Source organism: Ochlerotatus camptorhynchus, unplaced genomic scaffold, assembly GCF_037179485.1.
Source record: "Ochlerotatus camptorhynchus isolate MF236.1 unplaced genomic scaffold, CSIRO-AGI_Acam_v1.1 ptg000108l, whole genome shotgun sequence".
NCBI lineage: Eukaryota > Metazoa > Arthropoda > Insecta > Diptera > Culicidae > Ochlerotatus > Ochlerotatus camptorhynchus.
In genome coordinates this window covers 1,363,466-1,389,735 of record NW_027040598.1, presented here as the reverse complement: position 1 = coordinate 1,389,735, position 26,270 = coordinate 1,363,466, and the positions used below count along the sequence as shown (strand labels likewise).

General features: G+C 40.9%; 2 protein-coding genes across 4 annotated transcripts in view; one reads left to right on the top strand and one right to left on the bottom strand.

Moving 5' to 3' along the window:
* Nucleotides 1-13,777, top strand: part of Bsg25D (blastoderm-specific gene 25D) — a 45,107-nt gene extending 31,330 nt beyond the window's left edge. Inside the window, exons 2-8 of one of the 3 annotated variants that reach the window (XM_065219679.1) lie at nt 6,716-7,864; nt 7,929-8,131; nt 9,985-11,429; nt 11,490-11,610; nt 11,704-11,903; nt 11,967-12,244; nt 12,308-13,777. In XM_065219679.1, the coding sequence (XP_065075751.1) occupies nt 6,716-7,864; nt 7,929-8,131; nt 9,985-11,429; nt 11,490-11,610; nt 11,704-11,903; nt 11,967-12,244; nt 12,308-12,579 (3,668 nt within the window). In that variant the 3' untranslated portion in view covers nt 12,580-13,777. Of the gene's footprint in view, nt 1-6,715; nt 7,865-7,928; nt 8,132-9,984; nt 11,430-11,489; nt 11,904-11,966; nt 12,245-12,307 lie in introns of all 3 variants that reach the window. The other 2 variants (XM_065219678.1, XM_065219677.1) reach the window with 2 other exon arrangements.
* Nucleotides 1-26,270, bottom strand: part of LOC135699418 (xanthine dehydrogenase-like) — a 394,729-nt gene that overhangs the window by 155,706 nt on the left and 212,753 nt on the right. The gene's annotated exons all lie outside the window — the stretch shown is intronic.

Genomic DNA, 26,270 nt, shown 5'->3' with positions numbered 1-26,270 from the left:
GGTTGAAGGCCCCAACTACGCGGTTGTGATTTTTGGTGTTGTACGGAATACTTTTTCCTTCACTTCTGGGCTTCCGATCGGTGGTCAACCGATCCTCGAACCTCTTAATCACTCGCGACACCGTGGAATTCGCGATTCCCAACGTTTTAGCGATGGAACGATGCGAGAGATCCTTGTTCTCGTGATGAATGCGCAAGATTTTATCACGCACGAGCTGTTCTTTCGACTCCATTTCCGCGAGTTTTGATCACAGGACTTTAAAACTTGCAGGATGTGAATAATGCACTATGAACTAAATCCACCCAAATTTTCATTAAATTCTACCCAACGGTTAAAAAGTTAGAGCAATTTCATAGTGTGGCAATTTCATCGTGGACACCCTTTACTGAGTGACTTACCCCTTGGTTTAAAGCCATTGTTTTTTTATAGTCACTTTAACGCTCTTCGGTCATTCGTGACATGTCTGGAGGTGAGAGGGTCGCCCCCAAAAAAAGCCATTGTTTAGGATTGGATGTTCCGCCTGTTTCAATTATTGGTATAGTCAGGTATCGAATTGACAGCTCCATCACATACACATTTTCGTTTTGCATTTTGCCTATAAAGCACCAGCAGTGTTGTCCTATTTGTAGGGTAATTAATAGTTTTATAGTGTTTACCATTTCCATATTGATTTAACGTTAATGTGTCTTAAAAGCTATAGAGATTAGCATTTAACGATTAAATTTTTCGTATTTTAATATCTACATTGATGCAGGCATTTATTTGTCCAATAATTAATGAAAACAGGATTCAAAAAATTGCCAAATTTCTGAACCAACACTACTTTTGTTATTCAGGCAACTAGAAGAACGGATGAAAAGTGGCTGCCGATGAAATATAGAACGAGAAATCAATCTCAAAGTTTTATAACTGCTATATATTGAGTGCATCTTCGTGGTATTTGAGGGTTTTTGAAAGTACGTAGTGACGTATCTCTTCTCAAAGTGATCAATCAGCACTATAGAGGAAAAAAACCGTTTTAAAATTGTGAGTATTATTTTGATTTTCTTGCTGTGCCAAGCTTAAAATAGTCATAGATTAATTTTTCAAATAGCTTGGTTGGATTTTATTACTTTCATATTATTTTACATGGAAAAGTAAGCTGAAACATTGAATAATATGTTAGTTTCGTAAAACTTGGTTTTATGTTGCAAAAATAGACTGTTTGAAGGATATAATAGTCATATGCTGCCGAATACATCATTTACCCTAGATTTTGTAAATTATATAAAAATGTTCCAGCTCATTATTCATTTATGATTTTCTGAAAATTTTGAAATCTTGCTAAGATTTCAATGAGTATGAGGGGGTGGTTACTGAAAATCTTACACTGTTTTGAAAGATGAAAGGGGCTTAATAATGACTGAGCAGGGTGGCCAGCAAACCGGGAAATATCCAGGAATTTGAAAAGTAACCGGGAAAACAGGGAAAAAACCCGGGAATTCGTTGAGAGAACCGGGAAAAATAAATTAACCACACCATAGGAACAAATTTTCACACCAGAATCTTTGAATTTAATGGTTCAAAGAGTGATTTTTCACCAAATGAATGTCTTTCTCTATTTGCTGCATAATTTTCTTCAGATTCCCGTCTTATTGATTTTAAAATTTAATCACTCAGCAATATTTCAAATTGATTTTTGCGATTCAATTTCAGATGTTAAGTGAAGTGAAGATGTTGAACTTAAAACAAATATTTGTAAAAAAATGAAACTGAACTATTCTTTTCCGGGGTTTTAATTTTATTCAACATTCTCATGATATGAATTTCAGAATGAACTTGGAATTATGCTCTGAATTATTATATAATTCTTCCAAAATTAACCAGAAAACACTCTGCTTAATAATTACCGTTGATTTTTTTTTGGAATTTCCTTGAAACCCCTTCTAAGAAATTTTTTGGAATCCGTCTTAGAATTCCCTTAAACCTATTCGGACACTTTGATTTCATTGAAATCCTTATCAAAATTTCCTTTTAACTCTAATCAAAACAGCATAAATTTTTCGAAATTTTATTTAGAAACCCCTTGGAGTATTTTAAAGAATTTCTTTCTAATCATTAGCAATTTTTTTTGCAATAAATTTTGTTGGAGTACTTTGATGAATCTTTCACACTAGGGTTGAAATTATCGCCAGAAGACTCTTAGAACTCTGTGTCTTGTTGAATTCTCATCATAATTCTCTTGGAATTTTTCAAAAATTATCTAATAATTTAATTTAGAACTTGCAATCTTCTCCACAGAAATCCCTCCAGATTCTTCTAAAAATTTCTAAGGACTTCATGTCAGAATAATTCTGGAATTCTGCTCAGAACTTCTCCGCAAACTATGTGGGAATCCTCCTCAATAGTTGTTTGAAATCAGTACTTTGAATACTTTTACATTTTACTGAAAATTTCAGGGTTTACCCGCAAGATTCTATCGATGGTTCTGTAATTTGTTATTACCCTTAAAATGCTTCCAAGTCTCAGAGTCTTCACAATTATGACTGCACGACTATTTAATAAATATTATATATTTTTTTCTCTTCAAATCTGTGATCTAGGAAAATTTTTAAAATCTCACATTTTAACTATTTTTTCTTCAAATCTTGCATCACGAAGATTGTTATTCATCCCAAATTTTGTAGAAAAGTTTTATTTTCAGACTCTACACAAATGTCAAAGCCCTAGAATCTTTGGAATCTCACTTTTTAGTACATAATCTTTCAGTATTTTTTTCGTGGGTATTAAATTTTATTAACCATGTTTAGTTTCACGTCGAGCTAGCTCAAACGTTAGTATGCAGTGGCGTCGCCTTAACCTCAAGCTACCTGTGCACCAACTCTCAAAACATAAACAATTATCAAAATATTGCTTGCAATGGATAGATATCGAGTTAACTAGAAGATTAAAGCTGGGTTTAGATAGGGCAAGTCAATTGATCAAGTCAGTTGAATTCAACTGACTTGAACGCGAATTGAACGTGTAAACCATGCCATTCAACTGACTTGATCAACTCACTTGAATTGAAAAAAGTTGAACCAGGCTCAACTTTTCAAGCCAATTGAATTCAACTGAGTTGATCATTTGACTTGCCCTATCTAAACCCAGCTTAAGTGTATTTTTCAACCGATTCGAGTATGAATATGGCATTAAATCTGTTTTTGAAAGTTGGTGCACAGGTAAAAAGTGAAGTTACGCGACGCCACATATTTTTTTTCGTGTTTAACTTTGTATATCAGCGCAAGTACTGAAAGTTAGTATAGACAATGGAGTGAATACACATTTTCCTTATCGGTTATCACTATCAATTTTCTCTAATTCTCATTAGTATCAAGTTCATTTTTCTGAAACATTTTTTTTTAAATTAAATCTCTTGTTGCTCACAATTCTGTCTTGTAACCTATTATTCCGGATAGCATTTGGTCCAGTGACCTTTATATCTGTTACTCAATAAATTCTAGGGCTTTGAAACCATAAAATGTATCGAGCATAAAAAGTGGTAGAATTCGATTTGTCAAAGAAGGGGAAATGTATGTAATGTCGGCCTAAGTGTCCCTAATTTGGGCTCATACATAAATTCAGCATTCGACTAAATTTTCAATATCAACCAAAAATATACAATAGTACCGTTCCAATGACGCTTTCATCTAGATCCAATTGATACATAGCAGATTTTTAGCGATGGGCCCAATCTTAGACCAATAGGCCAACATTAGAGCCATTTCCCCTATCTAGAAAGATCAATAAATTGTTTTGAATACATTAAGTGACTCATAGAGTTGAATTTTTCCTATAGTTTTTTTTTTGTAATTTGCTGAAAATTTACAGCTGGCTACGTTTTAAAAAATGCGTACAATTTCGTTGTTTGTTGATTATCTACAACCGGGAAATTTTTAAGATTTGAACCGGGAAAATCGGGAAAATATCGGGAATTTCAAAAAGAAAAGTCACTGGCCACCCTGTGACTGAAAAATCCACACATAATTTGTGGATGATCCCTTAGCTGATTTTTTTTTCTGGCACGCACTGTATAATGAAGAGGTGTGAGCTCTAAGTGATCCTTGTCACGTAACACCATTCCTCCATCATTCCACTTCACATTATCGTCAGTTTAGAGAAAAATTAGCATACTGAAAATTACATACAGATTATTTGCTAACCACAGGTTTAATAGCATGCTTCGGTTGTCAGTTTTAAAGCTATTTTTCTGAATCTGCAATACCGTAAAGACTGGTAATCCGGACACTTAGTCCGTAAATCCGGTCACTTTTGAAAGTTGATTACCACTGCCTAGTATGCTCAAAATCTATATATATAAAAATGAATTTCTGTCTGTCTGTCTGTCTGTCTGACCCTTATAGACTCGGAAACTACTGAACCGATTGGCGTGAAAATTTGTATACAGGGGTTTTTGGGGCCGTGGAAGGTTCTTATGATGGTTCGAGACCCCTCCCCCTTCTGTAAGGGGGGGGCTCCCATACAAATGAAACAGAAATTTCTGCATAAATAACTCGAGAACTAATCAAGCAAATGGAACCAAATTAGGCATGTGGGGGCGAGTGTGGGGGTATAAGGAGATAATCATAGGGGGTAGCCCCTTAGATAATAGGGGGGGGGGGCTACGTACAATATAGCATGCTTTTTTTAAATCGGCGCATAAACTCAAGCTAATATTGAATCCCGAGCTAGACCGGGCACACTCAGCTAGTAGCATATAAATTTAATCATGGTGTTTTAGCATCGTTCTGATGCAGCACACAGCATTATTATGTCGCAAAGTAGTCGTAATAGTTAATAATAAATTCGGTGTTCCGGTACCTTACCTTACCAATCAGGCTAAGGCCTTGTTGACCTCTGCTGTCCGAAGAAGTCGTCTCCACTCTACTCGATCCATGGCCACACTTCGCCAGGCTCGTAGTCTGCGAACGGACCGCAGGTCGCCTTCTACTTGGTCGATCCACCTTGCCACCTTGTCACTTTCTAGAACCATTTTTACTGAATCATCGTGCGGCATTCTTACGACGTGCCCAGTCCACCGCAGTCGCATAACTTTTGCAAAGTGGACGATGAGTGTTTCTGCCAACAGCTGGAGCAAATCCTGGTTCATTCGCCTCCTCCACTTTCCGTCATCCATCTGCCTGCACTCCACACCGTAGATGGTACGCAACAGCTTCCGTTCGAAAACACCATGTCATCCACGAGCATAGAATGAAAAAATGTCTGCATAAAAAACAATAAAAATTACATTCAAAGTGTTTTTATGTTACTTCATACGCGAAGTTTGCGATTTTCAGAGTTGGTTGGAAATGCTATCCAACATGAAGCTTTAGTGTGATAATTTATTAGCTAAAGAATGGTCTTAGAAGAGGGTAGGTAGATAGCTCCGTTAGAGTACGGCAGTATGAAAATTGAATAGAAGTTAAAAATGAGCGAAGGGCCATTAATGCGACAGTACAAGTCAAACGCACACTTCTTTGCCTAACTCGTACGATGTACGAGGAGATTTGAAGTATGTCTTCATTGATAATAAATTACCACACTAAAGCTTCATGTTAGATAGCATTTCGAACCAACTCTGAATAAAAATTATTTGTGAAAAAAGTACAATATTTTGTTGTTGCTAAACGATTTTGGTCACTTTTAAAGTGTATCCAATATCAGAAAAGTTATCATTTTTGATAAGCTTTCAAATGAACGTAAGTTAAACAATCTTATTTTTTTTGTTATTGCAGTTTTTCAGTTTTCATTTCGACGACAAGTTGTGATTATTTTCAGTGTACATATTTTTCTGAACAGACATTTCAGACATCATGACCCATTTTCGTGCTATGATTAAAAAAAACATCGTTCACCCCATTTTGAAAAATCAGAATAGATTCAAAATGGCCGGATTCCATAACAAACTTAGTTCATTGCTTCAATAGCACAATTTTATGGAATTCTAAGGGAGTAAAATAAAATCGATTCGTCAGTTGGAGTGGATTTGGTCAATAGATGAAATTTCAATGCCTGGTTGAATCAATTAACTTACTGTTAGTTTTTATCTGAGCTTGTTATAAACCTAAACATCAAGGGGACATTTCGAACTGCTTTTAGTAAGAGTACCAATATGTGCTATACATGAGCTATAATAACAGAGAGCCGTAAATGTGCGAAACATGTGACACTTCTTCTGAGTACTTTGCAATGCCATTCGATTCATCATTTACTCTTTTAAAATTTTCCCAGCCTATCAGCCGTGCACCGTGCAAAGCGTTCAGTAGGTAATGTTTATTTTCGCGTTGGAGGCGCGAAAAAGCCTTCCTTTTAGCTCGGGTTTGCTCTGAATTAAATACCTACGTGCTTGCGCGGCCGTTGTTGTTGTTTCACTTATAGTTTTCGTTACATTTGCGCTCATTGCCACCAATTTATTATAGTTAGTTGGTCGGTCGGTTCTACGATGTTGTGTGTTGTTTTTTGCACCTACCTAAACCTACTGCTACTAGGTAGCTATTTGATTCGAACAACCGTTGGAGTGCAGTCACGAATAGAAGTTGCGCTTAGCGCTTCTTGAGCCGACAAAGGCCGCGTGTTTCGTCATCAGCACCATGATAATCATTCTTCGTAAGGCATTCCTCAAACTTTCCAAATGGCCCATCTTCCTCACAGTGTAGATAAAAGTATTCTAATTGATTCATTTTCTCTTCGCTTACAGATTCCTCCGACGGTCAGAATGTATCAACAGGTTCACCCACAGTTGCATCGCCAAGTGCAGTCTCCAACACTAGCAGCAATGCCGGATCAACGTCAATTACGGCGGGTAGCATAAGCTCCAACACATCGAAGCATCCTCACCAATTTACCTATCGCCGCGATAACGAGACAGCTGCAGCCGAGAGCGAATCTTCTCAGTCCTCAGTCGTGAAGATTGTCGGCTGCAGTAGTCGCCTAGTGCCATCGGGTGAGAGTGAGGATGATGATCTCGTGCAGACAACGATCAATCCTACTACCCCTACTACTACTACTACTACTACTACTAGTACCACAGTATGTGATAACGAGAATGAGTCATCCGATCGGGAAGTGTCGCCAAAATTTGTAGTCGGAACGAAAAAGTACGGCCGCCGGTCACGTCCTCGAGAGGACTGCAACGGAGTGGATTCATCGTCAGATTTCAGCAACTCAGACAACGAATCTGTCCCCCAGCAACACCAACATCCACAGCAGCCACAGCAAATAATACCTCCTTCTACAGACAACGCCTCGAGCAAGAACTCCTCTTCCAAAGTCCAACGATCCGCTTCGCAGAGTGACATTCACGGCTCGAAGCGACGTCGGCCCATGAGCGGAAGCAGGCTTAAGCGTTGTGCTTCACTACCGACCCATCGTCAGCGACCGGATCTCGGCAAGCTGAACGCGAAAAACGTACGTGATCAGCTGAATATGGATCAGAAAATCGATAAGAAGATCTACTTTATGAAACTTTCGGAAAATTTACGGGACATTTGGAACTCGCTGGTCGGTAGCGGTCACGGAGATTTGCTCAATCAGTCGCAGTTGGAGATTGTTTGCGAAAGGGTGGGTCTCCAAAAGCTCCCAGCCAAATTGGCCGCCCGCGAAGTGTTTGCAAAGCTATCGCTGCAGCCGATTGAGGGAATCAGTTTCGATGATTTCATTTCGTTGCTGCAAAGCGACTCGGACATCCTTCCCATCGGTGGCGGTGAAATGGAACCGACAGTCGGTGGTAATTGTGGTACTGGTGGCGTGCGAGTGCGCTTATTTGACGAGAGCGACACCTTCAAGGTTCAGGAACTGGATCGCGACAGCGTGGAAGAGACGGTCGGGTTCACAATGCGGATGCCGGGTAAGTTTGTGCACATTGACCATTGTAATCGATAACGTTTAATACAACGGAACATTTGCTATAGCAGAGTGGACCGCGGAGATCGGTTCGCTGTCGGCGGCCATCATCATCGATATGTGGGAGTCGGCTGGCATTGGTGAGCCTAGGAGTTTGCTGCAGGATCTCGGTTTCTACGGCGAAGAGGTGCAGGTAACGGAGCTAATCATTGCGCTGGAGGACGAACAGCAACGATTGGGCGATGGCAACGATACGTCTGTGGTTGTGAGGGTGAGTGGTTTTTTTATTCGTTTTTGCTTCAGTTTTGTTTGGTTCGGTTCGCCCACACGTTCGTAAAGTCATGTTAAATTTGCATTTGTAATGACGAATTCCAGCCAGAGGAGGTGTGTGGCTTATTTTGATTTCTGTGTTCTTGAGTTTATAAAAAGCAATATCTATGGAAACCACCTGGTAGTGCGGTCGAGCTTACTATAACATGAAGCTTACTTGTTTTGAATACATTAAGTCGAGTCTTCGTAGGAGTCAATTTGATGTCAACATTAGTCCAAATTCGAGGAATGAACACAGAGAAAAGTTCGGAAGAATTATGCTCTTGAATAGCACAAATATCGCGTCACTTTTCAATATGTCCTATCCTGACGGTTTTCGCAAGTCAGTCCCATCTGCATTTTTATTAATTTTGAGATAGCATCATTATTCAGTTTATCGTTCTATGTTTTTTGAGATGTGCTATTGAAAAAAGGTGGTTTGTTCAAGAAAAATGAAAAACAATACCAAGTCAAATTGTCCCACAGCGAAAAGTAACCGCAAGTCAGTCCCATTAGAAAAACATATGTTAGAAATGTTAGACAACACATCGCATCATGAGATTTGTCTCAAGACAGATTTTGTCCACTTCCCCTAGGGTATCTGGAACATGTCCGGATGTGGCCAATATAGTTCTTACGATACTCAGTTTAACAGTTTCTCATGTGAGTTGATGTATCGCCTGATGGATTTTGATTTAAAAAGGATATACCACTTCCCCGGGGATACCCGGAACATGTCCGGGTGTGGCCAACATGGTGCTGGTCACTCATCATGACTCTTATTGATCTTATTTTTGAATTCTCGTGTGAATTGATTTATAGCATGGTGGGTTTGGCCTGTTTATGAAAAGCTCTGGTCTGATGAAGACCCATACTCACCAGAATATGTTCCGGCCATTGCCCTGGAACCAGCGGAACAAAACCAGAAACATTCAATAACGTTCTATGGGACCATGGTATCTTTCTACTGTTCAATACTGTGCTAAACTAATGCAGCATCGTCATGGGATTGTGACTAACTTGCGGTTATTTTTCTCATTGACGTTAAATATAATCGCCAGTCAGTCCCACTTAGATTTTGGCCATAAAATGAGAATTTCACGATATTTTTCGAATATGATTTGGTAAACATAGATGCATTCTATCGCATTGTACGTTTATTTTTAAAATTTATCCCTCCAAAATATTGTGTCAAATCAGCAAACATGTGAAATCTTTGAACGCCAATTTCTCATTTCTAGATTTTTACAGATGGGACGGACTTGCGATTATGGGCAGTACCTATCTATGTTGTTAATTAACATTCTCCGAAATTTGTGAAAGACATTGCACACTCATCCAGTCAGAAAGGTGTTACTGGTTTTTTTTTGACTTGTGGAACTGTTCGGTAAAAAGTTTAAAAATCTGTGGAAACTTTAAAATTGAGAATTTTTTTCGAACTTGTACAGACTTAGTTCTGTTAATCCCATTTAATGATAGAGATAAAAAAAATTGTCGATTTCATTGATTTATTACGGATCGCGCTCATTTGAATTTTAACCCACTTTTTCAGCTATTCAAAAATCCAGTAAAAGAACTAACTCCTTAATAAGTAATGAAGTTGGGTTGTTAGCGGAATGCTCAAATAAAACAGCACATTGTAGTCGAAATACGTATCTGTCATGGATACCAAATTAATTAAGTGGAATTAAATGGAAGATAACCTTTTTTTTTGCTGTTTTAACTAACTCCTGCAAAATAATCTAAGTGTTTGCTATCTAAAATGAAATACCTTCCGCTCATAACCACAACCGTATCTTCTCGTATCATCCGCAGGCATCGCTGGCACTTCACAAGGCGGAAGTCACCGCCCTCCGGCAGGCGTTCCTTCAGCTCATGGAGGAAAACAAGAAACTCTACTCCGACAACAAGGAAGCCAACCAAAGAGCGCAACTGCTGCTGCAGGAGGTGGACGAGCGTCACAACTCGCTGGAAAGTGCCACCCGCAACAAGATTCGTCTTCTGGAGCAGCGCCACCACGAAACGGTGAAGGAACTAACGTCGCAACTGGCGTTTGAGCGGGAACAGCTGTCCTGTGCGAACGCTGGTCTGGAGAAGAGAATCCAAGGGCTGGAACAGGATGAGGGGAAGCTGAAGGCGGAAATGAATCGGCTGTTGGAGGAGAATGACGGTTTGCGAGCGGAACAGGAGAACCTCACCAAGGAACTGACGGACATGTTGGAGAAGAATATTAGGTTGAACAGGGATATTGCCGAGCTGGAGGAAAACAATAGGAACGATTTCGACGATGAATTTGATGGGAAGAATGATTTGGAGGTGCTGGAGTTGATTGAGAAGAATTCACTGCTGCAGGATAAGAACAAGGAACTGAAGGACAAGAATGATGAGCTGTGCGTAGAGATCGAAACGCTGAACGTGGAGCTGGCTAAGTTCAAACTGAAGAGAAGTGGCATCAGTAGGACAAGTTCGTTGGATGTTTCGCCGGTGATGGTGGAAGTGACTGGGTTCGAGGAGAATTCCAGTGCTGCCAGGAAGCGGCAAGGAGATTCACCGAGTAAGGCTCGGCTTTCGGATGAAAGTCCACGGTTAGGAAAGTTCCGGAAGTGCAGCAACGATGTTGAGAATGAGTCCGATTCCAGTGGCGATTGGATGGCGCTACATTCGGAACTGGGACTGCGAGTGGATAGTGCAATAGCGTCACCGGGGGTGAATGTTGAGGGTGGTAGCAAGGAAGAAGAAATTCAACAATTAAAGGCAAAGATTTTTGAGTTGGAGAAGAAGTTGAATGAGAAGAAAGGAAATGAAAAGATTGAATCGGAGTCGGTAGAAAGCGGTAGTAGAGGTACGAGTCAGACGGAAAAGGTAAAGTTGAAGGCAAGGTGCGACGAGCTGGAGGCAAGTTTGGAGCAGATGAGCAAGGAATACGAAGCATGCGAAGATTACTGGCAAGCAAAGTTGAACGAAGAACGGTTGCTGTACGAGGAGGAACAACGTGTGGCAGATGAAAAGTTCAACGAGCTACTGAAGAAGATGGCCGAGTATGAGGAACAGTTTTCCGGTCAATCTAGCAACAAAAATGAGGATGGTCGGCTTTCTCCGATTGAGGAGAAAGATGTTCTAGAGCAGCAGTATTTGGACCTGGAAGGTGAATTCCAACAGTCGCAACTGATTCTAGAGGAGAAGGCTCATGAAGTCGAGAAACTCAGGAGCAGGATCCTTGAGTTGGAACAGCTTACCAAATATCCGTCGGAAGCGTTACTGTAAGTATTGCTTTTGAGGCATTTTCATCTAATGTAAGTAACGTGTAATCCTGTTTTCAGTGCAACGCCCGACATGGAAAGCCCCGCCAGTTCACCGATAAGCTATCTGTGGAATCAAAGTACGATTCAGGCTCCGGCTACTCGAGATTATCAAAATCCACACTGGTGTCATCCGTCGAAGGTGAACAGCACCCCTCTGGAACAGGGTCACGTCTGTGACGATGGTAGTACCAGTAGTAAACTAAATGCTTCTCTATCGTCACTTCCGTCTAAGGTTGCCGATGAGCTGAAAGCCGATGCCGAGGATGCTGGCTTTGATCGTACGATTTCACCGATCCAGAAACCAATTGTTGCAGGGACCTCTTCCACTCCTTGTACAGCGACAGAGGGACAAGAACTACTGGCAGACTGTTCCGATGTATGCTCGGTGAAATCGGCCAGAAGTGCACACAGTTTGGCTTCTACCCACAGCATGTAAGTATCTCTCGATTTGAATCCATGATTCCACAGAAAGTATAATGTCTTGCAATTATTCAGTCACAAATCCGTATCCCAAACGGACGTCGCCATGATCAGTCAGGAACAGTTGAAACTGCTAGAGCTGCAAGATGAGATCAAGGATCTTACCCACCAACGGGACTGTCTAAAGATGGAATTCCAACAGCTGAATGAGGTGAAACCGATCCTGGCGCGAGCCTACACCAAAACGGCGCATCCTAACCTCACGCAGAAGATTCAGCACCTGGAGCAGAAGAACCGGCAGTTGCAGTCGATGCTGAAACAGCAACAGGCCTACACCGAGCAGATTTTGCATCGTGAGTATTCTGAAGAATTGGTATGCAAAAACATTTAGTAAACATTTTATATCCATTCAACAGAAATCTGGCAACAGCAGCGTAGCGAAATCAGTGAGCTTCGCAACCGACTGGAGGCCCAGAATATGATCATCTCGGACCAAGCCAGCCGACTGGCCAACAACGATCAGCTGGTACGGGAACTGTACGTCGAGAATGGTCGCCTTATATCGCAGGTACAACGATTGGAACAGCAGAAGGCCCGGGCCTCAATGCTCCAGCAGCTGTCGCAGGCTACAGCGAGTGCCCACTGTCATCCGGGCCAGCTCAGCGGGATCGTACCCGGAATGCCCTAGCGCCGGCTGCCTATCATTGGCGTAGGCCGGGAGTGTTTTAATGTGTCATAATCGATAAGATTGCGTTTTTTTTTTTTATTTCCGAGCGTGAACAATTTATTTGTTAACTTTATTGAGTAATTGTTCGTGTCGTCAAGAGAAGGGAGTTCGGTTTTCCGAATGATTGAACCATTGCGCACCAAAAAGAAACCAGATGAATGAAGCAGCAAGATTCGAGTGAGATGGGTTTTTTGATTATGATTCTTAGAATTTATTTACCAACGAGACGGATCGTTTTCGGCTGACGAAACGAGTCTGGTCCGAATTGTACAACAATTCAACGTATTGTAATAATATATTCGCATATTTATTTTTTACCTGATTAGATAGAATTAATTCCAGCCGCTCCTCGCGGGGAGATATCAAATTATAGAGAATACAACCAAGAAAAAGTAGCGCAGATCTAGAAGAACTAACACTCGTCACATTTATACTCAATTTCTTATAAATCTGATTGTAGGCTTCGTCTTGAACTAACTAGTGTAGCACTTTTTCCGTTCTTTTGAGCAACTTTCGAAACTGTCTGTTTACACTTTTCAAAAGGCATTTGTTTCCCTTTACCGAATAGAAAATCTATCCAAGGTTGAAAAAAAATCTTTCCGTCTATTAAAATGTAGAATCGACTGAAACTATTTTCTATTAGTCTGAAAATAGAACCGAACAAAAGACATTTGTTTTTAGAAGAATGCTCTGTGATGATTACGATTGAATTTTATTATTTCCTCAAATCTACATCACGGTTTGGAGCTTTTTCGATGTATTATTATAATACTCGATCGAAATATTGCAATAACATAGTTGAGGGTCGCAAAATGTAGACATTATCACATCGATGTTGAAAAAAAAATCAGAAGCAGCCTTAACTGTGAGACGTTAACTTTAATTGGTTTACTCGATTTCCTCTACACAAGAACGCATCGGTTCCTAAATAAACACACTACTCTCACATACTCGAAAGAAGAACGCACTAACAGGATAGAATTGTTTTTAAGAACCTTATTTACAGATCGGAAATAGCAGTAAAGCCTAACATCATCATCCGGAAGAAGACTAATTTTGCTGTTTTGTGGTGTTTCACAGTTTAAAGTTCAAAGCGATCGGATGGGATGATGCACCGAATCGTGTAGGAAAGTTTAGGATGTGTAATTCGTGTAGCTTGATAGTAAAAAAAGACATTTTTTTCGAAACGGTAAGAAGTTCGAAATGGAAATGTATGTTGTTGTAAATTAGGAAGAAATCTAAGATTAAAAAGTATGTCATCAATAAAAACTATTGCCTTCAAATGATATGAGAAAATCATACAAATTGCTGAAATTTTGGGTTTGCTGAATATCTTATCCTTGTTGAACTGCGGAATTTTTGCTTACAAGCAAGTAAAAGTAAATAAGGCACCGACAAACCGACATAAATGACCATAGCAAAAACAATACATTTTCTGACCAAAGCACACTACTGACATCTGGCTCCGTGTTCGCGGGAAATATTTAGCTACGCCATGAACCCGCAAAAGTTATGAATTGTTTCGTGTCTGATCTATTCTGGACAAATTATTTTTATCTAGATCAAAAAATCCTCTGGTTTTGACAGTTCGGATAACTACACATTTAAATCGGTCGTTTACGGTTTTCGGGCAGAATTGAGAATTATGTGTCATGTGGTGTCCTCCCGTCATTTTTTTCAATTTTGTTATAGGGTGATAGTGATAGGGTGCAAAACGCGTTCCGCTGGTCAGATGGGCAGCAATAAAGAAGCACTCGCAGCAGTAGCACCACCGGGTGAAAAACTGCAACCGGGATCAGAGGACTAACGCTGGAGGAGCTCGAGGATATTTCCACACACTTAGATTTTTCTACCGAGATCGGCTGTGCAAATCTCTGCAAAATTTTTTTTACTGAGATCACAGCAAAGTGTGCAGCTTCCCGCCGGCGCAGTCGAGCTCCCTTGAACGGCGAATAAATCCGGATCAAGCAGGAAGAAGAGAAGTATTTTACCCATGGCCAAGGAAACGAAGCAAATAGTGTTTGTAGTGTGTTGATGTATCTGTGTGCAATGTGAACACCATCAACACATCTCAAGCTGCCTGTAGGCTCAATTGGCTAAACTTGGTGAGTTCGTTCCTTTTTGTTCATTTTATCTTTTCAATCCAGTAACGCTGGTAGATCACCTTTTCGTGCTGTGTTAACGGAACAAGATTTTCACCGAACGCTAGTCCTGAACAGGAGATGTTCACGCTCGGAGGGGAACAGGAGTTTTCAGTGAGCAGGGGAACACACTTTAATGCCTTGTTAATAGTGACAAGACTCGAGTATGTAGTTGTTGGTGCTGCCATGGTGATTGTATTTGGTGAGCTTGTTCTAGTTAAAAACAACCCGTTTGTTTTCTGCCGGGGTAACCTCAATTTGCGCGTGATCTATTTTGCGAGTGCAAGAACATAGTTGAGTCTTGTAAGGGGGGGGGAAGACATTAAGATTTATTCCAGGCTACTATTATAGAAAATCGCAATTGATAGATATTGGGCGGAACGCGTCGGAATGTTTAGAAAAATAGGGTGCACGCTTGATCCAGTTTGGGATACATTGTTGACTGCTTTCGGGAACGTTATTTAACTTGTTTAACCAGGGTTTAAACAATCGTCACGTCGGTCATAGCTTGATATGATAGCCTGAACAAATGATAAGAAATTGTCGTTATAATACCTCTGACCAAGGCAAAATGATTTATATGTTTTTTATAAAACTTGACGATACCAATACTAATAACACAGACAAACAGACGTAACTCTTTGAAAAAGTTTTTCTTGAAAACATAGTATCTCAAAACATAGGACCTCAGTAGCGACATCTTTCAGGCTTCTCGCGGAAAACAAGCTTGCTCGTTAACTCGCAAACAATATTGCATAACAGTTCTATAGAATGTATAGAAACGTAAAAGTGATCCGATGCCAGCGCTGCGGCGAGTAGTTCGCGGAACTGATAATATTCAAATCAACCGTTAAATGCGTGAACGAAGATACACAATGAAGAGTTACGTCTGTTTGTCTGTGCTAATAAGGAAAGGAATTCCACATTTCCTTTTCCCAAGTCCTTTTCCTCTCCTTCCCTTCTCTTTTTCTCTTTTCAGAAAGCGAGTAATGGCGCTATAACCATATGCCATTTAGGGCTAGGACAAGAGTTAGTGCTCAGGTCCCAACCGCTAGAAGAAAATGGAGCATCACTTAATCTTTTTAGACTAGATGCTCCCAACGACAAATGATTTATAAATAACAATACACGGGACGTACGGTACGAGATGTCCACGTTTCATCCATTTATTGGATTCTGAAGCGGCGTGTTTAAATCTTGGATTTAAACAGGGCCGATGTTTATGAATCATCTTGCCCCTTAAATGCTGCACAGTAGGCCTGGCCGTTTTGATATATTTTGCGCATCTATGATGTGCAACATATACCAAACCATTCCTCGTTCTGCTAGCGAATGAGCAACATCAGGGTCTGTTGTCTCGTCACACGGCATCGCTTTGAAAGTGTTTTTTCACCGCGAAACGTTATTTTCCGGAAAAAGTTTTTGTGCCTCAGGTGACTCGCGCATTTCTGGAGGAAGCAGCCGATCCTGGCGAAGCCTACGGTCGGACTGTCCACCTTTAAAACCCGCTTCGACGATATCGAAATTCGGCATACGGCAAAACACACGGACGGTGTACAACTGGAAACAATAGCCAGCAGAAAGCAGTGAGCCACCGCACGGACGGTGTGTACGACTGGCATCTATTGTGGCAGAGCAGCAACAGTATAGCAGTAGAAACGGTAAGGGCAAATAGTAGCACGTATCTGTTTTTTTGTATACCCATTCCTCTGACTGTTCGCTTGTGAATCGTCTGTCTCTCCCCCAGTGGAATCGTTCCACATAGGGTGGTTCGTAAATCAAAAAAAGTAAAAATAATAATTACTTCCTAACGAAAGTTTTAAATTTCGTATGGATGAAGGACAGGGGGGCGTCAAGCCTCCCAATGATAAAGTAAGAAAGCGTCATTACCAGGCGTCTTCTGCTTCGCCTTGGGTTGTCTACTTTCGGCAGAAAGAGAAAGCCCTAAACTTCTTAGGGATTAAAAGAACGTTGACGCGTCGTTTCCCGGGGACCGAATTCCATCAGGTCAATCGGAACAAACTGCGTATAACTGCACTCACATATAAAGTCGCAAATGAGATTGCTGACGACGAGGGTTATAATGAAGAGTATTACGTCTACATCCCATCTCGAGATGTGGAGATAGACGGCGTGGTCTCTGCAGTGAGCCTGACGTGTGATGACGTCATGGAAGGTATGGGGCGCCTTCAAAATGCTGCTACATCTACCGTGGACGTTCTGGGTTGCAGGATATTGTATTCAGCGACCACGGTAGATGGTCAAAAGACTTATTCCCCTTCAGGCTCACTACAGGTGTCTTTCGCTGGATCGGTTCTCCCAAAGTTTTTAGAAATTGAAAATGTTTTTTTCCCGGTGCGACTTTTTGTACCAAGGGTATATAATTGTACCAACTGCAAAAAGTTGGGACACACAGCTGCTTTTTGTGACAACAAGCCCCGTTGTGGCAAATGTAGCCAAGACCACATGGAGGGTGCTTGCCAACAGGAAGCAACTAAATGTGCTTACTGTGGCAAAGAACCTCTTCATGCTTTGCAGGACTGCCCCGCGTACAAGAAGCGTACCAATAATGTGAAGCGTTCAATAAAAGAACGCTCCAAGCTGACGTTTGCAGAAATGGTTAAGTTGCAAAATGGAACCTCTGAAGCGTTGGCATCAGCCGCTCAAAATGAAAACACTTTTGAGATTTTGTCTTCCGATGAACTGGACTCTGACATAGCAGATGAGAGTGAGTCTCCTCAGGTACACGCCCCTGGTAAAAGGAAGCCGACTAGCTCCCCGGGAGTGCGCCGGAAAAAAAAATAAAACCACTCTCAAAAGCATGCAAAAATCTGAATTAGCGGGGATTTATTGAAAAAGCCGAACAAATCGGTAATTGCTACTCCATCTGATCCTTGCTGCAGCTTTTCCACCCCGCCGCTACCTAATAAAGGTAATCGTAAGAGATTACCAAAAATAAACACTACGTCTACTCGCAATTCAAAGAAAACCCTCCCGTCCAAGCGAGGAAAGATTAAATTTAAGGACATTGTGGATAACATTTTGAATGCCCTCGGCTTTCCCGACGAATCGCCACTTCGAGGGCTTATTGACCTGCTTGTTCCTATAGTCGGAAACTACTTCAAGCAATTGACTGCATCATGGCCCCTCATTGGTGAATTCATATCTTTCGATGGATAATTCGTCGAGTGAGGATCAAGATATGATCACTTTATTACAATGGAACTGTCGTAGTTTAATACCTAAATTAGACTCGTTCAAGTATTTGATTCACAATTCTGATTGTGATATATTTGCACTCTGTGAAACTTGGCTTTCTTCTGAAGATGAACTAAACTTCCACGATTTTAACATTATCCGCCTGGACCGAGATGATTCATATGGTGGCGTACTTTTGGGGATCAAAAAGTGCTACTCCTTCTATAAAATCTCAATCCTAAAATTGTCGCTTGCCAAATAAATGTGAAGAACAAAGATCTTTGCATAGCTTCTGTATATGTCCCTCCTAGGACTTCCATAAACCGTCGTCAGCTTTGGAGTTCAGTTAATATCCTTCCATCTCCAGTTCTAATACTGGGCGATATGAACTCACACGGTACTGGTTGGGGCGAATCATACGATGACAATAGAGCGGGTATTTTCTATGATTTGTGCGACGATTTCAACTTGACTATCTTGAACACGTATAGCAAACCCTCCTGCTCGAGAGAGCCGTCTTGACATTTCTTTGTGCTCTAACTCACTATCATTAGATTGTCTGTGGAAGGTTATCAATGATCCCCATGGTAGTGATCACTTGCCAATTATTATTTCAATCAAAAGTGGTCGTCTAAAAACAGATCAGTCAATTCAAGTTCCTTTTGACCTCACGAGGAACATTGATTGGCAAAAATTTGTATCGGCGGTAACACTTGGTATTGATTCTACCGATCCTCTACCACCACTGGAAGAGTATCGTTTCTTTACCGAACTAATCTACAAATGCGCATTAGAAGCTCAGAAACGACGTGTTCCAAGTGCATCCCTCAAAAGAAGACCCGCCACCCCTGGATGGGATGACGAATGCACAAAGTTGTATCTTGAGAAATCCGATGCCTTTAAAGATTATCGTAGACATGAAAGATCTGAGCTTTTTGAAAAGTATCTAAAGCTTGAAAAAAAGCTTAAAAACTTACTAAAAGCAAAGAAACGAAATTACTGGCGTACTTTCATCGAGGGACTTTCTAGAGAAACCTCGATGACAACGCTTTGGAAAAAGGCTCGCTATATGCGAAACCGCTCATCTTCCAATGAGAGTGAAGAATACTCCTCCCAATGGATATTCGACTTCGCTCAAAAGGTTTGTCCAGATTCTGTTCCAGCACAACCAACTTTACGGGATACAGCCCGAAGTAACGGTTCTCTGGATGAACCATTCACAATACTGGAATTTTCAATGGCACTTCTTTCATCGAATAACTCTGCTCCGGGAAGCGATATGATCAAATTCGACCTTCTAAAAAACCTCCCCGATATCGCTAAAAGACGATTACTTAACTTATATAATTCATTTATGGAATTCAATATAGTTCCACCAGCATGGAGACAGATTAAAGTAATAGCTATTCAAAAGCCTGGGAAACCAGCGTCTGATCACAATTCTTACCGTCCGATCTCTATGTTATCATGCCTGAGGAAATTATTAGAAAAAATGATCCTATTAAGACTTGACCATTGGGTTGAATCAAACAATCTACTTTCAAATACGCAATTTGGTTTCCGGAAGAGTAAAGGAACAAACGATTGTCTAGCGATGCTTTCATCTGATAAAGGGTGATACGGTCAAAATTTGGTCAATATCAACTTGACGTATTTCTTTCAATTTTGCATTTAAAAAACCTGAACACCCCTCATTTTGAAGGTGTGTGTGTGTAGAATGTTGCTTCTTTTTTGATTTTGGAATTCACTCTTCAGTTGTCAAAATGCCGTCCAAGCAAGAAGAGCAGCGTATCAAAATTTTGCTCGCGCATCGCGAAAATCCGAGCTACTCGCACGCAAAGTTGGCAAAATCGCTAAAAGTTGCCAAATCAACCGTTACAAATGTAATTAAAGTGTTTGGGGAACGTTTGTCGACAGCCAGGAAGTCTGGATCGGGGGGAAATCGAAAACCGGAAGCCGCTGAGACGACAAAGAGAGTTGCCGGTAGTTTCAAGCGAAACCCTAACCTCTCTCTCCGAGATGCCGCAAATAAGCTGGGTGTATCGTCTACAACCGTGCATCGAGCCAAAAAACGAGCCGAACTATCGACTTACAAGAAGGTAGTGACTCCAAATCGCGATGATAAACAAAATACGACGGCCAAAGCGCGATCCCGGAGGCTGTACACGACGATGCTGACGAAGTTTGACTGCGTGGTAATGGACAACGAAACCTACGTCAAAGCCGACTACAAGCAGCTTCCGGGACAGGAGTTTTATACGGCAAAAGGAAGGGGAAAGGTAGCAGATGTTTTCAAGCACATGAAACTGTCAAAGTTCGCAAAGAAATATCTGGTTTGGCAAGCCATCTGTACCTGTGGCTTGAAAACCAGCATTTTCATAGCTTCCGGGACTGTCAACCAAGAAATTTACGTGAAAGAGTGTTTGAATAAACGTCTGCTGCCTTTCCTGAAGAAACACGGTTGTTCCGTACTGTTTTGGCCGGATTTGGCATCTTGCCATTACGGTAAAAAGGCCATGGAGTGGTACGCCGCCAACAACGTGCAGGTGGTTCCCAAGGACAAGAACCCTCCCAACACGCCAGAGCTCCGCCCAATTGAGAAATACTGGGCTATTGTCAAGCGGAACCTAAAGAAGACCAAAAAAACTGCTAAGGGCGAGCAGCAGTTCAAGGCAAACTGGCTTTCTGCGGCGAAGAAGGTGGACAAGGTGGCTGTACAAAATTTGATGGCAGGGGTCAAGCGTAAGGCCCGGCAATTCGGATGTGGAAAAGCGGAAGCCTAACTGAATATTTTTCCTGAATTTTATACTAATTGAACTTGAAAAAGAAATTTAATTTGATTTTTTAAATAAACGATTTCACCGATTTACACGCGTTTTCCCTTGACCAAATTTTGACCGTATCACCCTTTATTCAACTGGCCTTTGCGCACAAGGAGCAATTGGCTTCAGTCTTTTTGGATATTAAGGGCGCATTTGATTCGGTTTCCATAGACATACTGTCAGACAATTTGCACAGTAGTGGATTACCCGGTATTTTGAATAATTTCTTGTATAATTTGCTGTCAGAAAAACAAATGACCTTCAAACTAGGTCAACTGACAACTTCTAGAATTAGCTACATGGGCTTACCCCAAGGTTCATGTTTAAGTCCCTTACTTTATAATTTCTATGTCAAAGATATTGATAACTGCTTAGATAATCTATGCACGCTTAGACAGCTTGCAGACGATGCCGTGGTTTCCACGAGAGGTCCACGTGCAGAAATCTTGCAAAGACCATTGCAAAATTCCCTAAATAATCTGTCTCTCTGGGCAAGAAATTTAGGGATCGAGTTTTCACCGCAAAAAACTGAATTGGTAGTGTTTACAAGGAAGCGGTTTCAAGCCCAACTGCGTCTAAATATTTTGGGCAGAGACATTACCCAATCTTTAACCTTCAAATACCTTGGAGTCTGGTTTGATTCAAAATGCACTTGGGGTACCCACATTACGTATTTGAAACAAAAGTGTCAACAAAGGATCAACTTTCTACGATCAATTTCCGGGACATGGTGGGGTGCTCACCCGGAAGACCTCATTAAACTATATAAAACGACTATTCTTTCAGTTCTTGAGTATGGCTCTTTTTGCTTCCTCTCGGCAAGAAAAAGCCACCTAATCAAATTGGAACGTATTCAACATCGTTGTTTACGTATTGCCCTTGGCTGTATGCATTCAACACACAATATGAGCCTAGAGGTCCTAGCGGGCGTAAAACCCCTGCAGAACCGTTTCTGGGAGCTCTCATTAAGAATATTGATTAAATGTAGTGTCAGTAACAACCTTGTGATTGAAAACTTCGAAGAAATGCTCGAATTGAGCATCCAGTCTAGATTCGTGCGAATCTATCTTAATTATATGTCATCGGATATTAGCCTTCCTTGCTATAACCCCTCTCGTGTATGCTTTACTAACTACAGTTCCCCCATTGACTATGACCTCTCCATGAAACAGGCTATTCAAGGAGTTCCAGATCAACTTCGACCTATCTCAATTCCCCGCATTTTTGCTGAAAAGTACCAACAAGTCAATTGCAATAGAAGATTTTTCACTGATGGATCACGCATTGATGGCTTCGGCGTCTTCAATGAATACTCAACCGCCTTTCGGAAACTTCAGGAACCTTGTTCCGTTTATGTTGCTGAGCTAGCAGCAATCAACTTCGCATTGGGGATGATTTCCGATATGCCCATAGACCATTACTTCATCTTCTCGGATAGTCTCAGTTCGATTGAGGCTATTCGGTCGATGAAACAAGGTAAGGGAGCAGATGAGTTTGCTGGTCGAAAGATCATATATGATTACCTTTGTATGGGTCCCCTCACATTGCTCAATCCCAGGCAATGAGAGGGCAGACTCTCTCGCAAAGGTGGGCGCACAACAAGGCGAGATTTATGATAGAAGAATTTCACATGATGAATTTTTCCCATTAGTACGTCAGAGTTCTCTTTTAAGTTGGCAAAACGATTGGACAAGTAATTCTCTTGGGCGGTGGTTACATTCCATTATTCCAAATGTTTCTTCGAGAGCGTGGTTCAAAGGTCTGGATGTAAGTCGGGGATTCATTCGAGTGATGTCAAGACTTATGTCCAACCACTACTCGCTAGACGCACATCTCTATAGAATAAACCTCGTTGACAGCAATATATGTAGGTGCAGAACCGGTTATGATGACATCGATCACGCAGTTTGGTATTGCCCGGGTAATGACGCCTCCAGAGCACGACTATTGAATACCCTAGTGGCCCGAGGTAGACAACCCTTCCGTGAAGTAAGAGATGTATTGGGAACACGTGATCTTCCCTACATGCAAGCGATCTACGAATTCCTTTGTTTGTCTGATGTTAGAGTTTGATGTGACTATCCCCATCCTTTCCAAACAATTTCCCGCCATTGTGTCCCAGTCTTATTATCCTCCTGTTCCTGTGCTACTTGCCCCTGCCCAGTCAGGATTTGGTCAACCGTCCGAGAGTAGTATCTGAAGGAGGCTTCAGAAACCAGTTTCCTACCTAGATCCTTCCAATTGAAATTGTTACCCATTAACCTCGAGCCCGCCACGAGTAATTGGTACCCAATACTAACCTAGAAATACTGCTATTTAAAATGTAAATCAAACATTACTGATTTTGGCTCCGCAAAGTGTCACACACGACTGAGCCTAGTAAATAAACGAACTAGTTAAAAAAAAAAAAACATATACCAAATAGAAAAAAAAATGATGGGTGTATATCTATCATTTTCCAGGATGCTTTCATGAACTGGCTGTGTTGGTGTTAGATTAGATTAAATTAGAATTGAGAATTATGTGTCATGTCGGTTTGTCGGTGATATAATGATGATGACATCGAGGATGATAATCTAATCTTCTATTCGTTGTTCCCTAGTTTGAAGTGGTTAAGACTAGGGTTCTGATGCATGGTCATTACCGGTGTCATTCCTTAATTTTGTTGCTAAGGAATCCAATTTTGACTGACAAAGGGGCGCGCCTTTGGAGGGTGTTTCAACACTCCGAAGGGTATAAATAGCGGGACCTTTCAATTAGAATTAATTCCTTGCGATGAAGGCAAGAATGACAACTGTATCAAAAGCGAATACTTCATCATTTCTCAATAGTGATGGAGTAATATGACATGCACTAAACTAAGGACACGGGATATACTAGAATAGATCAAATTACTGGTCGTAGTAGTTTTATGTCCCGAACAGAGGAAAAAAAAGGCTAATGTTTTTCGAAAAATGTATAAGTGAAACACATGAATAAAATAATTAATTTTCGTTTCATGTACGTTCCTATTATGGTGTGATCTAATTATGGCCTATGAAAATCCCATATGCCATAATAGGAACATTTAGCCAGTGGTACAGTTGAATTTCGCTCGTTGGGCTATCTTTAAGTGGGCTTCGTTTTAGTTGGGCTCCCGTTAGTTGGGCTGTAGCCCACCTAAATCAAAGTCAAACGTCATTTCTGACTTTGCAGATTCATTTTCGAGGGGCTCATGGATGAACAAGTAGATAGTTGCTAAACAAGTTTGATGATAAAAGACAATCGATGCATCCGCAAGCAATTTTCAGCTTTGACAACTCAGCCCAACTAACGAAAGCCTTCCCCAATAAAAAAAATAATTTAAAATAATTGTAACCCTAATGATTGAACTATTCTACAAAGGGTTTGGATGATACCCCGATAAGAATGATAACCATAAAGTTTTTATTAGGGCTTCACTAAGTGGGCTATGGGTTTAGCCAAACGAGCGAAAGTTGACTGTACACCCAATACATAATTTGGACAAACAAACAATGGGGGTTAATGCGAAAGTTAAAGTGACTTTTGTCACTAGTGAAGTGAGAAAAGTCACGTCGTGGTGACGTGGGGTGACGTGACTATCTGTGCAAATCAAATGTTACATAATGACTTTTCTCATTGCACTAGTAGCAAAAGTCACTTCGGCTCTCGGAATAACCAATAACCCTCAATCTGCACAGTTGGAGCCTCGAAATAGCATAACCTCAAACTAAATTGCGTAAATCAACAAACTGATTGGGGTTATTAAAAGTGGTTTAGGAGATGGAGATGGAAAAACTCAACCAAAATCTTATTATCCGGCAAGTTAATCACACATGTTGTTCTTCTTTGTTTTTCGCAAATAGGCATAAAATAACCAAATAGAACAAGAAAAATATAATGAAGAAAACATGGCGATCACTGTACCGGAAGTACGAGCTTCCAGCTTTCATCTAGTACTTTTTTAATTGGTTAATTAAGCTTGATTTATTTCAACAAACAACATTACGTTTGATGATTATATGGTGATATGATGATATGGAACTACCACTCACTGTAGTAAGCCAACTGTCGGTAGACTTTGCTGTCCGAATTGATCAAGTTTAATAACCTCTAATTGTACTCAACCTGTCATTGTATGAAGGGTCAAAAACGAGGGCAACATCGCCCACGTGCATTCACGGGATAAATGAGAATCTCCTTCCAACAACAGGATCATACAACCGGTCAAAAAACAGGCCATCCAACAGGAAGATGGCCCAATGAGTGGGAAGAAGAGCCCGCCCTCTTTTCACGAAATTGTAGAGACATCCATTTCGCTTCAATTGGGTGCCTTTGTGGACCGTCCCGTACCCAGAATTTATTGTTTCGTATAATAATGGAAAGAAAGTTAAAAGAAAAATTAAGGAAAGATCTAACCCGATGTTGCAAAGGAATCCATGACATCACGATGATTTCGAAGAGCTCCCATAGATATGCTCCCGGTACTTCTTTAACCGGTGTTAAAAAGAGCACTCTCGCCTTTCGTTTCTCACACAGCAGCGTAAACCCCCATTAGCCACGAAAAACACTCTAGCTGCTCCAACTAGAGGGACCTCAGAAGAGAAAAAAGGACTGCGTCCATTTTCCATCACAAATCACCATCACCAAAGCGCCCGAACGCAGGTCAAGAAAGGAATGGGTAGGAATGTGTTAACGTGACACTCGCTTTGGTGGTAGCTGTGAAATCCTCTGCACTTCCACGAGGAATCACTAGGATATTGGGTAAGAGGGTTGGGATCAGGGATGGAAAATGATTTACATTCATTTCGTGCATTCATTTACATTCATTTGCCGCTAACTTTTTTCATCAACAGAATTCCGATATTAGCTACATCTTTTGTAAACAACTCAAATCTGTATCTCTTATGCATGATGAATCAGAGCGATGAGAACCCACCATTGTTTTTCAGTGAATGTAAATTGTGTTTCAGTGAATGTAAGATGTAGTTAATATCAAAAGCTACAAAAGCTTCATAGATCATCTTACGTATTCTGTTGATGAGGCAAATGAATGTAAATGAATGCACTAAATGAATGTAAATGATTTTCCATCCCTTGCTGGGATTGCAGCGGGGTTCGTTTTGGTAAACGATAAGCTGAATTGATATCCTAACGATCCTATAACGCGAAGGAGCCTGGGATTGAACCCACGGTCTTCTGCTCAGTAAGCAAAACGTTTGCCACTAGGCAAACGAGCTCCTCTTATCACAACACATCAATGACCGATTTGTTGTTATTCCAATGTATTCACATAAAGCGATTAACGAATCTTGAATGTGAAGGGGCTTGAGATTAAACTCATAATGTTCTACTCAGTAAGCAAAAATGGTAGCTCTAAAGCCACCAAGCCCCTCATATCACATCATACAAGCTTCGATCGCGTTGTTATTGCAACCATTCAAAACCGGCCCTAAGGTGACGTTGATAAAGATGGGAACGACTGTTATCT